The 16,757-nt window shown below is 40.7% G+C and overlaps 1 protein-coding gene across 5 annotated transcripts in view; it reads right to left on the reverse strand.

Annotated features, from left to right (window-relative positions):
- The window catches only part of LOC110089640 (uncharacterized), a 61,365-nt gene that overhangs the window by 36,486 nt on the left and 8,122 nt on the right, over positions 1-16,757 (reverse strand). For all 5 annotated transcript variants that reach the window (XM_078386121.1, XM_078386123.1, XM_078386122.1 and 2 more), the window contains exon 6: positions 998-1,167. In XM_078386121.1, coding sequence (XP_078242247.1) covers positions 998-1,167 — 170 coding nt within the window. The remainder of the gene's footprint in view (positions 1-997; positions 1,168-16,757) is intronic.

The following is a 16,757-nucleotide window of genomic DNA, read 5'->3' on the forward strand; positions in this document are numbered from 1 at the left end:
AACACTAGCATATATATATAATACGTTTGTTACAAACAGTTCATTTCACGGGAGAGAAAGATGGGGACAGGGGGGCACTTTTATTGTTCTCAGACCATTCTGCACTCAATATTTCCAAAGACCAGTTCAACGTATTGTCCAAACTTGCTTCCCCATATGAGTGCTCCCCGCATCATGTTCCTAATATTGTCCTCGAAGAAAGCAGGTTGGTTAAAGGGAAATCGTTTTTAAAAAGAAGCTCTTTTAAAGACAGATAATCAGCGCAAGTTTAAAATGTATGGTGAATTACACAAAACTCTGCTCACTCTAATTTAGGAATACAGTGTGTGCATATTTTCTTGAGTTCATTTGAAAATCATGTTTTATTTTCTCTGGCATTAGGGGCTCCCTCTTGTGGTCCTTTTTAATGCACTTTTTCGTTTTTTAAAATATAGCTATTTTCATCAAAGTAAATGGAAAATTTAAGTTTTCCACTAACCAAATCATAAATGAATTGCAGTAAAGTGACAGTGTAAAACATCTCACACAAGCGAAAAAGAGATCCACATAAAGTTCAAAGATGAAGGTGGAGTGAAAATTGGTCGAAGAAATATCAGTAATTTAAGATATGCAGATGACAGCATTTGTTGAAAACTGAAAAGGTCAATTTGCAATAAGTACAAATACACTGCAAAAAGTCTATTATATACTTCTGATATTTCAAAGTGATTTAGTTTGTCATAAGATAGTTTGGCTCAGTGTTCATAACAAGATACTTCCCTGTAAGTGTAGAACATCAACTATTCAAATATTTACAAAATAAAGATTATTCTCTTTTTCATTTGCATACATAAAAACATATGTTCAAATGGCTGGATGTTAACATTGTTCTTCTGCTTACTCTGGTTGCTTACTCTCCAACAAATAAATGGCTAATTGTTTTTTAAAGCCTTTAGAATTTTTAGTTTTACCACACCTGTGAGAGCAAACTGAACATTCTTGTAAGATATGACATTACCATAAGAGATCCTCCACAATGCTGAAAGAACTGCCTTAATCCCATGTCAGTAATTTTCTGAGCTTCATCACGGCAATGATCAAGGGTGAAACGCTTGGGGTGACGGTTTCCTAAAGGAACCAACCAATCATCATTCAAGCAATGGCAGCCAGTGAGCTGAATGTCCTTCCCTAAACAAACAGAAACCAGTTTGTTTAATCTGCAAATTGAAACGCAGGCACATATGAAAAGAATCTCAGAAATCTTCAAATTTTTGTATAGAACAAATTGACTGGATTATTTATTTGTCATATTCTACTCCATCCACTCATTGAAGCTACCAACATGAATTTGACCAAACTCCAGGAGGCAGTGGAAGACAGCATGCTCTGGTCCATGGGGTCATGAAGAGTTGGACACAACTTAACGACTAAACAACAACAACTCCATCTCTCCTCCAAGATGCTAAAGAAGAGCTACTAGGGCACCCAGAAAGAGAAAGACTGACACAATGCAGAGGACCTACAGGAGAGAATGTTCTCATGTTACTCAGACATTTTGATGTCCATACAACTATCCTAGCTATTCCTCTATCATACCCAATTTCACATTTATGTGGTGGATCATATTTTACCTCAGTATGATATATATCATGGAAGACACATATTAAGGGTAATTAATCTACTCATATAACACATTGCTCTTCTGAATCACAAAAGCTAATACAGTATAATTATTTTTAAAATACATATTTTAGTGTCAGTTCTGAAATTATTCAATGTGGGGATAAAACAAGTAACATTCATTATTCCTACTTATATGAGAGAGATGGTATTTCAGGTTTTTAAAATCTATAATTAATAAAAATGGATGAACAAGTTGGGCAATTTCATCTGTATAAGTGCAAAATTACTGCCTGTCCCTAGAACCCAATGAGGACTTAATCCAGCCGCCACCACTCACTCCCAGAGTCTGATATGTTAAAAGTATTACAGTACTTGATTTGTGCTGCTGGCATGAGCTTATTCAAGAACAAGTGCACTAACTCTTTGGAGTGCTGGCAAAACAATGGCTTTTATTTCCCCTCCACTCACTTTTTTTTAAAATCCAAACAGAACAATAAACATTTACAGTGTGATCTTATTTATCTTCAGTTATGCAGCATAGTGTACCAGTACGATACAACAATCATTCTAAGGAAGCCATTCAAAACTTTCTTAAAGCCTAGGAACAATATGGGTCTGTTGTAATTTTATTTCTCCTGAGTTTATGTATTATAAGCATAAAAGGGCAATGGTTACCTTTGTTTTCAGTTCACCTATGGTTCTCTTAAACCTAATGAATTTGAGTGTTGCTCCCTCTAGCCAAGCCAAAACCTGTACAAAGAACAGCTCACATGAAACCATGCCCTTTTCCAACCAGACTGTGCTGTTCAGATGACTTGTTATCAACTTTCTTTATAGCCATTAGCAACATTTCTGAATTCAGCTAATTAGTACTATACTATCCGAGTCCGCATTCAAGACTGAGCTTCTTAGGACCAGATTAGCACCCTAGTAAGAAAAATAGCTATCTAAAGTATATGCATATATTCATATGGTTTTGTGGTTAAAAAAAAAAAGCCCAGCTTTCCTCCCCAATGCAGTTCTGACAGTTTCTAAGGATTTAGTCTCCAAGACCTTACATCCCCTCTTGATATAAAATAGCTTTTAATCCTCAGATGAAAAAGATCTTATTCCCTGTGGTTTATCCCAGCTGAGACCTCTTTTATATTTCCCAGGCCTCTTCCTTGTTCTTAAGGATGCAGCTCTCTCCTCTCTGAATCAGTCAGACTGTGTTAAAATACAGGTGACCTGATTTACAGCCTCAGCTTTCATGAGGCCAGTAAGCATGGATCAGAGAAGAAAGGCACAGATTTTAGCATCCAAAGAGGGTAAGGAGAGATCTGAACAATTCGTTTTGCATGGCACAGCTTTAAAGTTGCCAAGTCAACTGCCAAGTACAATGACGCAAAACTGGCATTCAACAACGAAGTAAGTCACCCAAGTCATATTTGCAATGGAAGAAACCCTTGGAAGGAGCTACCTTTATTTATGTGTGTTTCTTGTCCAGTTCTTGTGTACATAGCAACGGAATTAGCATTTGGCTGTTGAGCAAACTTTTCTACAGCCTTCAGATGGAAACCATGAGATAACAGATGGTTACCAACAGCACTCCTTTCAATGCATTTTAAAAAACTGCAACACTGTGAATGTTCAGCATTGAGTTAATTAGCTGGCAGAGTTATACAACATTTATTATTATTATTATTATTATTATTATTATTATTATTATTATTATTGATAATGCTAATGCTAATGCTAATGCTAATGCTAATGCTAATGCTAATAATGCTGCTGCTGCTGCTGCTGCTGCTGCTGCTGCTGCTGCTGCTGCTGCTAATAATAATAATAATAATAATAATAATAATAATAATAATAATAATAATAATAATAATAATAATAATAATAATAAAATAATAATAATAATAATAAAATAATAATAATAATAATAATAATAATAATAATAATAATAATAATAATAATAATAATAATAATAATAATGGGTGCTTTTCTCTCTGTTTGTGTTCAGTTCCCCAGTGTTACTTTCAATATTTATTCAGTTGACTACACATTACCAGCACTAATCAAAAATAGAGCTGGTCTTTTGTCGTAACTACACAGTGTATTTTGTTCAGCCACCAGGGCTTTTTGTAGCATAACAGCCCACATTATTTTGGCTTGCGTGATCACCTATATCAGTCATGAGACAGTTGCTGGACATGTCCAGATGACATCACTGATGATGCAAGATGTGGAGTGAATCCTACTTCTTTTGCCTGCCTTTTGCTCACCGTAGTACAGACTAGAGCTACAACACTATTTGCAAAATGTATTTCTAAAAGCATTTGTCTCCTAATTTATTGCTAAAGCTATATATATTATATAGAATATATAATTGCTATATATATTAAATTGATTCAACTGCTTCACATGTCTTGTCAACTTAGCACTATTTCACTTGCTAAACTTTTTTTTTAAAAGAAAGAACTTGATACTGGCAAAGGAGTGGGTAAGAGGATGTCAATAATGGTAGAGCGGGGAAGATCAGCTAGTGACAGGTGGTACACATTTTTTCAAGACAATTAAACATTTATGTGTGGACAACATCATCAATTTAAGTACTAGGGTGTGAGATAGAGAAGTTTGTGTCGATCTGGAACAACCTTCTGTGCGGTCACACCCTTAAATAAGAGAAGAATTCCATTATGGCTGGCAGGTATATGAAAAAGAAACAAATCTCAGATACACACTCCTGTTATGTTTATGAGACCCGGAAACATTCTGAGGGCAAGAAATCATAACCTTTTATCCCTCTTTGCATTTTAAGAGTGTTTTATTTTGAGGTGGTATTTTCCTTGGTATAAAGCACTCACAGCTCAAATGTTTTTTTAAAGTATAGTCATCTAATACTCTACAAACAAACATTTAACAAAGAAAGAAACATTCATAAAAGAGGTTTTTCTCTGAAGATTTATTTGCATTTGACATATTCTAGTTCAAGTTTTTGTGCAACTGTCAGTATCTTAATAAGTGTACAGTGTGGATTCAATATGGTATTAAAACAGAAATAAAGTATGACTGCTGCCAGTAATTTGTTTCATTCTACAGCAGTCTTTCAAATTTCTTCTTGCTGTTGTCTCCCCCTACACATCTCTATGTGTCCTTTTTCTTATCCATTAGTCTGATGGAAAATTAAATATTGCATTCAGAATCTCTTATGGATTATGTTTATGGTGAGTCTGAATACTGAATTAACTTTTTAAGGTGTCAATCAAGGATTTTAAGAAATGGAAATATCTTTATTCCCAAGTTCAGGTCAACGTTTTTTTTTTTTGGGGGGGGGGAGTTTTTTAATATTTGTAATTTAAATATTGCATTCAGAATCTCTTATGGATTATGTTTATGGTGAGTCTGAATACTGAATTAACTTTTTAAGGTGTCAATCAAGGATTTTAAGAAATGAAAATATCTTTATTCCCAAGTTCAGCTCAGCATTTTTTTGGGGGGGGGGTGTTAATATTTGTAATTTTACTGTGGGAAAATGGCTTCCTTTTTTGTTGCTCCTCAACCATTATTTCCTTCCATTTTCTTCCAATACAGTTAAATAATCTTGTATGCAATGCTGTGTAGGAAGCATTTGTTTTTCCGAGAAAATCTAATCAAAAGCCAGGTAGTGCAATCCATTCAAGTGAGTGGGAAGTCAGCCTCAAAGATTAAAAAAGCTCAGTACTATTCACCTTCCAGCACTCAGAGAGGAAACCAGCGGGATGTTACATCACACACTGTGATAATGTATGTCAGGTGTTTTCAGACCACTTCAGGTCATACGGATGACGTACGATGTACCTGTTATTTCTCATGTTCTTAAGAGGTTTCTTTTCACTCCAGAAAAAAAAAGCAACAAAGCCAAACTTTGTCAGGAGGTTTCTCAGAGCATTCCTTTTCCCATTCATTATAACTGGCTTTCCGGAGGCCATTTGTGGTAGCACCTTTTCCCCACACACATTCTTTATACTTTCATACCCTGTTTCCCCAAAAATAAGCCCCAGTTAAGTGAAACCCTGCCCTCCATCATTGTGTAGCATTATGCAGCAACCAGAAGAAGATGACATGACTGTATTTGAATAAATGTAGATAGTTGTACATGAAAAAAATAAAACATCCCTTGAAAATAAGCCCTAATGCATTTTTGGAACAAAAATTAATATAAGACCCTGTCTTATTTTCGGGGAAACACAGTACACTGAAATCCATAATACTGATAATAACAATGTTTTGTAACAACAATGACAAGGTATACACTTCAGTGAGTGCATATCCCTTTGCAAAATAAAGGTGATTTTACTTTGTGGGACACAGATTCACTGTTGTTAAATATACACCTCTTGAAAAGGGAGTTAGTTATAGATCTGTGATGCACAGATTTGGGGACGATCCCAGGTATAGAAGTGGGCACAAACCTCAGTTTGGAGGTTTGTGCCAGTTCGTCCACACAGCACCACAGGTGCTGCACATTCTCTTCCCCTGCCTCCCCAGCCAATGCCTCACTCACCAGCCAGCATGAGCTCCTCTCCTCCTCCTCTTTAGCTGTTCAGCCAGTCCCCAAGGAGATGCGGCAGGGAAGCCACCAGGGGTTTGGCGCCACCGGGGCTTCTGGTTTTAGGTCTCTTTATCTCTCTCTCCTCCCCACCCTGTCGCTCTTCGCAGGTCACCTGGCGAGGCGCTCTGCAGCGCTTCGACAATGTGCAAGGGAGGGAGGGAAGGAGGGGCGACGCAAAGCCCTTACCTTGAGCGCCTTGTCGGGCCACCTCTCCGGGCACCGCTGCCACTGCTGCTGTTGCCTCGTCCTGGCCACTCGCTTCTCCTTCCTCCCACCTGGCGCTCCACCGCTCCCTGCCCAGACATGCCATGGGAGGGAGTGATGGTGAGAGAACACGTGCTCCCCTCCCCCATGGTTTCAATTTGCAGCCTACCATGGAGAGCTCGCACCCCTCCGTCCGTCTTGACGGTCTGTCGCTCGTCCCCTCCCTCTCTCTTCCTTTGCTTTTCCTTTCCTCCTCCTGCTTTTTTGCCACCATCGCCAGGGCCGAAGAGCCACGGCCAACAGGGGGGGAACGAACGTTCCATCCAAGAGAACAAAACAGCCAGTAGCAGACACTGCCGGCCCACCCACCAGCCAATGGGGAGCCACGAAAGTGTGACATGCCCACCCGCAAGCACAACACACCCACTCGTGAGCGTGACACGCCCCTCCACAAGTGTGACACGCCCACCTGTGCAAGCGTGAAGATCTATGTCTGCAGCCCAGTTGAAGGAAGCCCATGGACTGGCACCAGGCCACGGACCAGGGGTTGGGGACTCTTGATCTAAACAAACCACACAGGGAGTGCCCCCAGATCGCTTTACACCTAAACCTGTGGAGAAAGTTCTCCCCTTAATGGAGCTTCCAATGGGAAATAAATTAGTTTTGCCCCATACCCCATTCCCCACTGCTGAATTATTTAACTGGAAGCAAGATCTTCCACCATATTGCGAGGCCCTTCAGAAGTACCTGGACTTCCAATGGATCATTACTACTCACCACTCTTCTGAGCAGCCTCCTAAGCAAAGATGAGAAATGCCAGGCTCTTGCAAAGACCTACGCCTGGTATACTACTCATAGGATTCAACAAATAGCCGATGGCAATGGAACAGTTTATTGGCTTGAAGCAGCAGCCCTCATAACCCGAGTTATTGATCCCAATCCTAATAAGCTTGCTGGGGCCCACCTGCTGAAAGGAGCAAGAAATGCTGTAATTCATGGCCTTAAACTAGGAGTGCCAAAGGCTGTGAAACCTTCACAGAGTATATAAGATTGTTAAAAAAAAAACACCACGGAATCCCCAAATGAATTCCTGATGAAGCTCAAGGATGGTTTTCGCCGGTACACTCACCTTGATCCAGATTTGGAATCAACAGCCAGCTGTGCTACAGGTGTAGCTCCACAAGCACCCAGCCATATGTGACTGCTGCCACTGAACTGCCTGAGTCCTGCAGCTGGTCTGGTCAGACAGCTATGCATCAGTTGTAGCACAGCTACACAAAAGCACTTTGCACATGTCTCTCTGTTGTCTGTCTACTCATTGTCTAAGATACAAGGGTGCTTCTGAGGAGAGATACCTGCTAAATAAACTGCTATGTACAACAACTCTGAGTCAAGTTTCTTTATTAAACAAGGTAGCTCAGGGCCATGCTCTTAGGGAAGGATATTGCAGGAAAAAGGGAGGGACACAAACCCTATTTTCATTGTTAATGATTGGAAGGATGGAAAGGAATGCATGGTTTGCCAATCATGAACTGTGTGAATGGGATGACTCATGAGGCTGAGGGGGCTGGGAAGATACAGGCTGGTTGGTATGGATACAGGCTGGTCCCCTAATCATCAGCCAGGAGGGAGGGGTGGGCAAGATTTCACTGGGATGGATACAAGCTGGCCCCACCAATCATGAGCCAAGAGGCAAGGGTGGGAAGGATTCAAATTGCCCCCCAATCATGAACCAGGAGGTAAGGGGGAGGTGAGTTGACAGTGTTAGGGATTCAAGCTGGCCCTGCAATCATAAGCCACAAATTTAGTATTGTTGAAGGGACCCAAGCTGCCCAATCATAGGTAAAAACAGAAGGGAGAGTCCAAGTGCAAACTCAACATTACCCAACTGGAAGGAGAGCAGGAAGATGGACAGTGAAAGGGCTAGGCCTTGAACTGTGTAGAGTTGTGTAGAATTGTGTAGAGTTGTGTCAGATAGACAACATACTATAGGATCCCTGGAAGGCACAGCCTAAGAATTCTTGCCTGAAGTATAACTTTACACAGCTCTAGTCACTAACCTTGCCACTAATCATGAGCTAGGGCAGGGAGAATAGGGAATAATGTGAGGCCATCCTATCGATCAATAAACAGAAGTTTTCTTTGGCTGCCTCCTGTGGTTCTCTCAGACAGTGGGGTGGGTGGACATTTAAATGAGAGAAAGGCAGATGTCATGGTGGCACTCTGACAGCACCAGATGCACTAGGAGGGGCTTAGCCTTCTATGGCACAAAATGGTGTTGCAATGGGTTTCATGGCAGCTGCAGAAAGGACTTGCATTTGGGGGAAATAGAACACTGTACCTTTAACAGGCATCTCCCTCTTAATTGTGAGAGTCTGATTCAGCCAACTTAAGGCCAGACTGGCTAGTTAGGATTGTGCCCTAAGTCAGGACAAGAAAAAGATTTCTTTTAGTGCTAACATTTTCTGAATTTGGTTCTGTGACATAAATAGTGCTTTGAATGGCAATTAGTTCTCCAACATCTTCCAATATTCCATTCTTGATTTTTGACTTAAAAAGGAGTAGGTAAATAGCTCCACGTCATTAACTAAGATAATGGATCCTCATTTGGAGATACTACTTATCATTTATGAGTTTATTAGTTTATTTAAAAAAAAACAGAACAGACCAACAGCAGCCCAGGCAGAAGTATTTATGATCCACAGGACAAGACTTATTTCGCAAGCAGCCTGGTTGGGCTTAAGAGTGTGAGAGAAATTTACATAACTCTTGACATACCGCTGAGGTCATAATGAGGGAAGGTGTCACATAACCTCTGAGGTCACATGATTGCTAGAGCAACAGTGCTTTAAGTTCTTGACAGTTGGTCTTTGCCCACTTGCTGCTCTCCTGCCTCAACAGCCATTGGGAGCAGAGTGAGTTAGAGAGACCTTGGCTTTTCAAAATTACTTACATTTATCTTTCATCCGGGCTTAACCATGGACTTTCTCAGCCATTCAGGTTTATAGTTTGTAGAGATGTACTCTGTATCAACGGACAGGATTGCTTCCTGTTTTGTCTATTGCTCTGGAAACTACATTAAGGCATTGCCTGGGTAGCGTAGGTTTAAGGTGGTGAGGTCTGGCAGGGCAGTTGATGTGGTACTTTTGAGAGGTTGCTGTTGTTTTTTAATGGAAATAAATGAGTTTTTTAGGGGGCAGCCACATGTAAGCTGGATTCCAATAACAGACTCCCCACACAGATGGGAAAGAATAGCATTTGTGGGGATCCTTTTCTGGGTGCCCCCTTCCTGACGGAGCCGTGGGTGTAGTTGTTGGAAAGGAAACAGAAATGTTTTATTTCTGAAACATTTGCCCACTCTGCATAATTAATTTGTGTATTTCATCCCTAGCATTCATTAGATTGTATTCAGTTAATCTCCTTCCTTAGTAACCATAATTAGAAAAAAAAAGGTTTTGTTTATGTTGTTCAGAAATGAACAACAGACCTCTTTACATATTGTTTCCAAGTCTGAAGGGTTCCAAAAATTATTGTGTCTGAAATATTTACCCATTTAATGTGTTAATATGCCAGGATCTATTGACTTGTTCAGCTGAATAGTTCTCTTTCTGGGTTGATTTCTCTTGTATTTTTTCCATATTCATAGTGTTAATTACTTGCTAAAAATTTAAAGAGATAGTGGTTTATAAATGTTAATACATATCACATAACTATCTTCTAGGTAAAACAATATATCTTATGGTTAGGCACTGACCAGGTAAGGGATCAAAACTCAATTTAGATTTTTTTTTTTACTACCTTCCCTTCTCATATAGGCCAAGACATCGACCAGGTAGGAGATCAAACCTAATTTTGGTGTGTTTTTTTTTTTCTTTTCATTTTTTCCACCTTCCCTCCTTATGGAGGTGAAGACACTGACCAGGCAAGGAATCAAAACCAATTTCTGTTCATTTTTTCCATTTTAACTGCCTTCTCTCCTTATTCAGGTAAAGACACTGAGAAGGAATTGTAGTGCTGGAGGAGACTCTTGAGAGTCCTCTGGACTGCAAAGAGAACAAACCTATCCATTCTAAAGGAAATCAACCCTGAGTGCTCACTGGAAAGACAGATACTGAAGCTGAGGCTCCAGTACTTTGGCCATATCATGAGAACAGAAGACTCCCTTGAAAAGACCCTGATGCTGGAAAAGTGTGAAGGCAAGAGAAGAAGGGGACAGCAAAAGACGAGATGGTTGGACAGTATCATCGAAGCTACCAACATGAATTTGATCAAACTCCAGGAGGTGATGGAAGATAGGAAGGCCTGGCGTGCTCTGGTCCATGGGGTCACAAAGAGTCGGACATGACTTAATGACTAAACAACAAAATAGATTGTTGGCAGAAGAGGTAAGTAAATGTTTGGGAGGAACACAAGGTCCTATCCAGACCTGCTCTCCCCATATATACTTCACGTATTTCGTCTCCATCTCACTCCTCCACCAAATCTTCACCCCCCCAACTCAATCCCTACATCTGAATTCATCCACTATCACATTGACCTGCCCTCCCCACACCTCCCTCCCTCCAGCAACCGACAGAACATGCCTCTCCTTCTTCTACCCACAATCCCCCATCATTGCTCTTCATATGCACATACCTAGACACACTATTACTTTTTCCAAAAAAACCCCATCACCTTTAGACCCAGCCAACTCCCCTCTCATACATACACACTTCGACTTCTTTCCAGCTGTATGGCTCCCCTACAGGAGATTCTCCCCTCCCAACCCCACACCATGTGATGACAACTCCTCTGCCTCACATGGACAAAAAGCATCCCACTATGCACTCCCCTCATCCCTTCCATGCCCCACATGCCTGACAGCCCTAACCAACCACTCACACAATTTATAATATGCCCCCACAACCCACCCCTCAATAGAGGGGTGTAACGGAACCCAAAAGATGACGTCATTCCTGCATGTCAATCAGAGGATAGAGCAGGAGGCGCGGAGTCAGAAGGACAGTTAAGACAGCTGGAAGAGACAGTTAGGGAGACAGTTGGAATAAGATAGGGATAGAGAGAAGTAGGGACAAGAAACTATGGAGAGAGTGCTAGGGTTTAGGAATAGCTAAAAGGGATTAAGAAAAGAAATTGAAAGAGTAAAATATATTGAACAAGCAGGAATGAATGCATAAATATAAGATGAGAGATATTGACATGATCTGATATACTTTAACACCTGATTTAATATACATGAACATATGAAACAGTTATATTTGATTCTCCTTATGATTTTGTTCAATAATAAAAGAATATTTATTTAAAACCCTTGCTTCCTAAAATTATATGACCCTTTGGGGTGACAGCTCCTGTGTGTGGACCTGAATTGGTATTAGGATAATACCTGGTGGTAGCGAAAAGGGCGTATTTACCTTTGTAGAGCCCACAGATATAAAGGGCACAAAGAGGGATCGCCACAAGGGGTTAAAATCAGTTTAGTGTGTTCCTAGTTAACGCCAACACTTGAGTCCATCTCTGTATTTCTGGAGCTGGTGGGCAATGTATACCTCTGCCAGCATGGACTCATACACTGGCTTGGAACTATTTTCCCACATCTCCTGATCTGACATAGGCAGGTAGAGGCACCAATTCACGCTTGACACAAGGCTGTGCTGGGGCTGGATGTTGGTGCAATTATAAGATCCTTCCGCCCCCAGCCAGCCCTTTTTCCTTTGAGTTAATCTGTCTGCCCTGGGTCCAGTGTGGCTGGAGCAGATAGGAATTTTGGATCCATCTCACCTGATTGGCATATAAAAGGTGGGTGGACGTATTTTTGCCTATCCCACACTGTTTACCCATGGGATTCTGAGGGCTATTCTAGGTTTGAGTCACATTTAAATAGGTCAAACCGTCAGGTAATGTGGAAGAGAAGGTGAGTTTCAGTGAGCTCCCAAAAAGCACATGGGGTCCTAACTGCACCCAGCATCACAGCAACCAGGATCTAGCGTTTCACTTGCTGGGATGAGGGGTGAATAGCGTATAGTCCCATCCATTGCATGTCTTAGTTCTAGACAATTGGATGGATGGCAGATAAGGAGGTTTTTCTTCCCAGTCTGTGGCCAGCTGGGTACAAGCTGTTCAGGGGACAGCTCTGACCAGGGTTGGAACTCACTCACTTAGGATTGGAGAGGGAGTAAGAGATACCCCTAGAGCCTGCCCCAGGGATCCACATGACGTCCAGGCCCCTCTGCAGGATGAGAGTGGTTGGAGGTTAAAAACAATAAAGTGTGGGCCTAGTTAACTCCAACACCTGCGTCCGTCTCTTTATTTCGGGAGTGAGTGGGCAGAGATTAAATAACAGTGGTGGAGGAAAACATTGAATATTAATTTCATGAACTTTAAAATATCATGTGAATAAATCTACAGTATTTTGGAAATTCATAGTATTACTATATATTCCAAAGTTTGAATAGTCAACAAGGGACCACAGCACAATATTATAACTACAAAAATTCTCAAATGCTTTCCAGACAGTTTACATGTCGTCTGTACATTTTCTCTTTTGCACTCTTTTTCAACAGCTCCTCAGTTCATCCCCAAAGCAGTCTTGACTGCCACTAGCAAAGTTCCATCTCCCACCCCTCCAAATGTAGGATATCCACAAGAATAATCACAGGCCTGACACTATACTGATTTCCTACTGATTCTACCTCTTTATCACACAAGAGGTGAATTACCAAGACAGGGCTCACATGATCAGCATTGCTGATTTATCAAGAAAAAATCAAACTAGTGACATTCCCATTTGGACATAAGAAAAAAAGCTCTCCTCCTTCTCTTGATCCTGAAGGATAGAGATCCAAGGGTTGGACCCTTATAAATTTTAAACAAAAGTTTCCAAGAGCTGCAGCTGGATATGGTATTTGTAGCTATCTGTGACAGATTGTTACCGCTGATCATACCAGTAAGATGTTCCTTGCTTAAAAATTGAATTTCCTTTTTTCTTCTTTCAGTCTGCATTTGGTTAGGCAGAAGGGGATGGGTGATTCAGAAGTCATATACTGGGTGGTAGAGCTCTTTGTGGTACATGGTGAGTCCCACATACAACTAAACTACATCAGGGCCTGAAGACAGAATTCTACTCACACTGAAGCAAAACTGCTCGCTTTCAGTCTTTGGTGCTACCCATGTTCAACTATTGGGAGACAATAACAATATATTTTGAAATATGTTGTGTTCTGCCTACATGGAAGAAACAAATATAAAATAGGCTTTCTTCTGTTCTACTAGATACCAAGATTCCTTTCCTTTTTGTTTGTTCCTTGTTGGTCATGGCTCTTTGTCCACAGCAGTGGTGGCAAAGAAGCAGCAGCAGGAAAGGAAAAGGAAAGGAAGAGAGAGGGTGGGAACGAGCGACAGATCGTCAAGATGGACAGATGGACAGGTGCGAGCTCTCCGCGGTAGGGTGTGAAATAAGACGGGGAGGGGAGCGCGCACGAGAAGCTGTTCTCTCAGCATCACCCCATCCCGTGGCACGGCTCGGCAGGGAGTGGAGGAGTGCCAGGTGGAAGGAAGGAGAAGCGTGCGGCCAGGTTGCAAGCACGGCCCCTCCTTCACCTCAGCCGCAGAGAGGATGAGGTGACAGCAGCAGCCTTGGATGACCTGCAAAGAGTGGGGAGGGGAGAGAGAGAGAGACCTAAAAGCAGAAGCCCCGGTGGCGCCAAACCCTTGAGGGAGAAGACTGCAGGGCAGGGAGAGGGCTCCCCTTCTGGACGCTTGGGTGCTTTGTGGGGGGGGGCAGGTGGGACTCAGCCCCTATGAGGCGGGGAGGAAGCCCCGTGCTCACCAAGTAGGTGCCGCCACTGCTCCCGCTCCAGGTTGGGCTGAAATTAGAAGCCCGGTAGATTTTGAGAGTGGGTGGGCATGTCGCGCTTGCGCGTGGCCGTGTTGTGCTCATGCGCATGTGCACAAGTGTGACACACCCCTCCGCAAGTGCGACACACACACACACTGTGTGTGCGGGGGGTGGAGATCGCCACGGCCCACTTAAAGGAAGCCCACGGACCGGCACTGGCCACTGACCAGGGGTTGACGACCCCTGTTCTATAGAGTGCCACATTACATTGTGATTTTCCAGCGTAACCAGTTGTCATCTATCTATGACCCAATTTCCTTCTCATCATCCCATGATCCTTCAGAAAAGCAATATGGGAGTGCAAAACAGGAAAAAAGCAGCGGGGAAGTCAGATATAAGCAATGTAATACAATTAATGAGCTTGTCTAGGAAGATAAAGGAATGGACAGAAAGAGGTTGAAAATTTGTTGGGAATGGCAAATTGCTGAGAGTTATGAAAAGTTAATGAAGAGATGCCTGAGTGCTAGAAAAGAATGAAGCATTACGTTTGGTTCTGTACAGAGTTGGATATGTGTGCTAAACAACTGGTTTCTCCTAATCCTGAAATGCTAGGTTGATTCACCTGATTTAAAGTTTTAAGACCTCTTATCCCAGCCATGTTGAAACTTTGGCTATAATCTTGCTTTTTCCTACTGCAAGTTATTTCAACAAAGACAGAAGATGACAAAAATAGAAACACTGTGCACCACACTGTTCTTATTTATTAAAATAAACACCACACACACAGCTCCAAGAACATTTATGGAGCCTTACTAAACTGCAGCACTGACCTGCGTCTACCCACCCATCTTTGTTTGTTCAAGGCGTTAAAGTATTTGTATTAGAATTCACCGTGGGAATGTGACACAAGCTGATATATACTTTCCTCCAAATGACCTTCAGTTTTCCATTGTAGTCATGGCCCTAAGAGTGTTCTTTTTCTTCGAAATTCACCTGCAGCACCTGGTCTACATGAACACTTTTTTGTGAGCAACTATAGAACAGACACTTCAAAACAACAGCTCAACAATGAACCAGAGATTTTATTTATCTAATAGAAAATTCAGAGGTCACATCATCCTCTGAACTCATGAATATCCACTGCATATCTTATTCATTAGTCCAACAAACTGCTTACAAAATGTGTGAAATCTTCCTTAAAAGCTTTCAAAGAAAACCTAAATAATTATGTGCCATTCAAAGGGATGTTTTCTGCTAGCTTCTAAGAACTTTAAGAGAATTTCTCCTCTAATTTTTGTTAATAGCTCTTCTCATTAATGTGATTATATTTATTATTACTTTGTTTAAACATTTTTAATACCTGTAAATTACAGATGGGAGAGTGAGCTTTAGTTTTGCTTATTCTATTCCTGAACTAATAGAAATACAGTATAAAATGATATCCTTTCACAGGACACCAGCCATAAGCACTTTGAAAAAGTCCCTGATCTGTATTTAAAGGGTAATATAAAAACTGTCTGAAGAACATTTCATTATTATCTAAATGTTGCCTGAATTTATTATTTGTGAATTCACCTAAGTTTTCATGTGAATACTTTGTGAAAATTATCATAATATGTATATTGTTGAGGAACTTCAGAAATCAAGATGCTCCTCAGTATGTCTTATACACAAAATATTAATCTGAAATGTTAACAACTCCAGGTATTTAGGAAAAGTCACATTGATTATCAGAATAAATTAATAAATATCTTCCACATGAATCCTATTAAAACACAAGAGCTAGTAGACCAAGGCACTGAAATGGATTGGTGGGCGCGAACACAACTAATATCAAGGTATTAGGGATTTTATCAAGAAAACACTCCTTTTGACAGAACTCTTTTAGAATCAGAAAGAAAATGTATTAATTTGCTAGATTTTGAAACACAAGATGAAGTAGTAAAAGCATGCATGATCAAATGGGCACTGAATGAAGGACACAATATTGAATTAAACCAATGGGAACAAATCTGGAAAATAAATATAAATATAACTAAATCTACAGTATTCAAGGAGAATATATATAAAATGTTCTAGAGATGGTACATGGCTGCCACAACTCTGGCTAAAATAAGCACTCAATTTTCAAATGTATGTTGGAAATGTAAACAGAAAGAAGGGACATTTTACCACATGTGGTGGATGTGTAAAGAAGCCCAAAAATACTGGACCAAAGTCAACCAGATACTGCAAGAGATATTAGAAACTCCAATATCAATACCAGAATTTTTTCTATTAAATATTCTGCCTACTACATTAGATTCTGAAAAAGCATTCTTAGCCATCCATATGATAACAGCGGCAAGAATAGTATTCGCAAAACACTGAAAGGAGTCTGGAATACCACAAATAGACGAACTGATAGGGAAAATACTGGAAACTGCAGAAATGGATAGGCTAACAAAATGATTGAATCCAAAAAAAGAAAAAGGATCATCAGGAAACTTGGCTGCCACTATATACATGGTTGAAAAAAAGACCAGCTACATAATTAAT

Source organism: Pogona vitticeps, chromosome 2 (genome assembly GCF_051106095.1).
Source record: "Pogona vitticeps strain Pit_001003342236 chromosome 2, PviZW2.1, whole genome shotgun sequence".
Taxonomy (NCBI): Eukaryota; Metazoa; Chordata; class Lepidosauria; order Squamata; family Agamidae; genus Pogona; species Pogona vitticeps.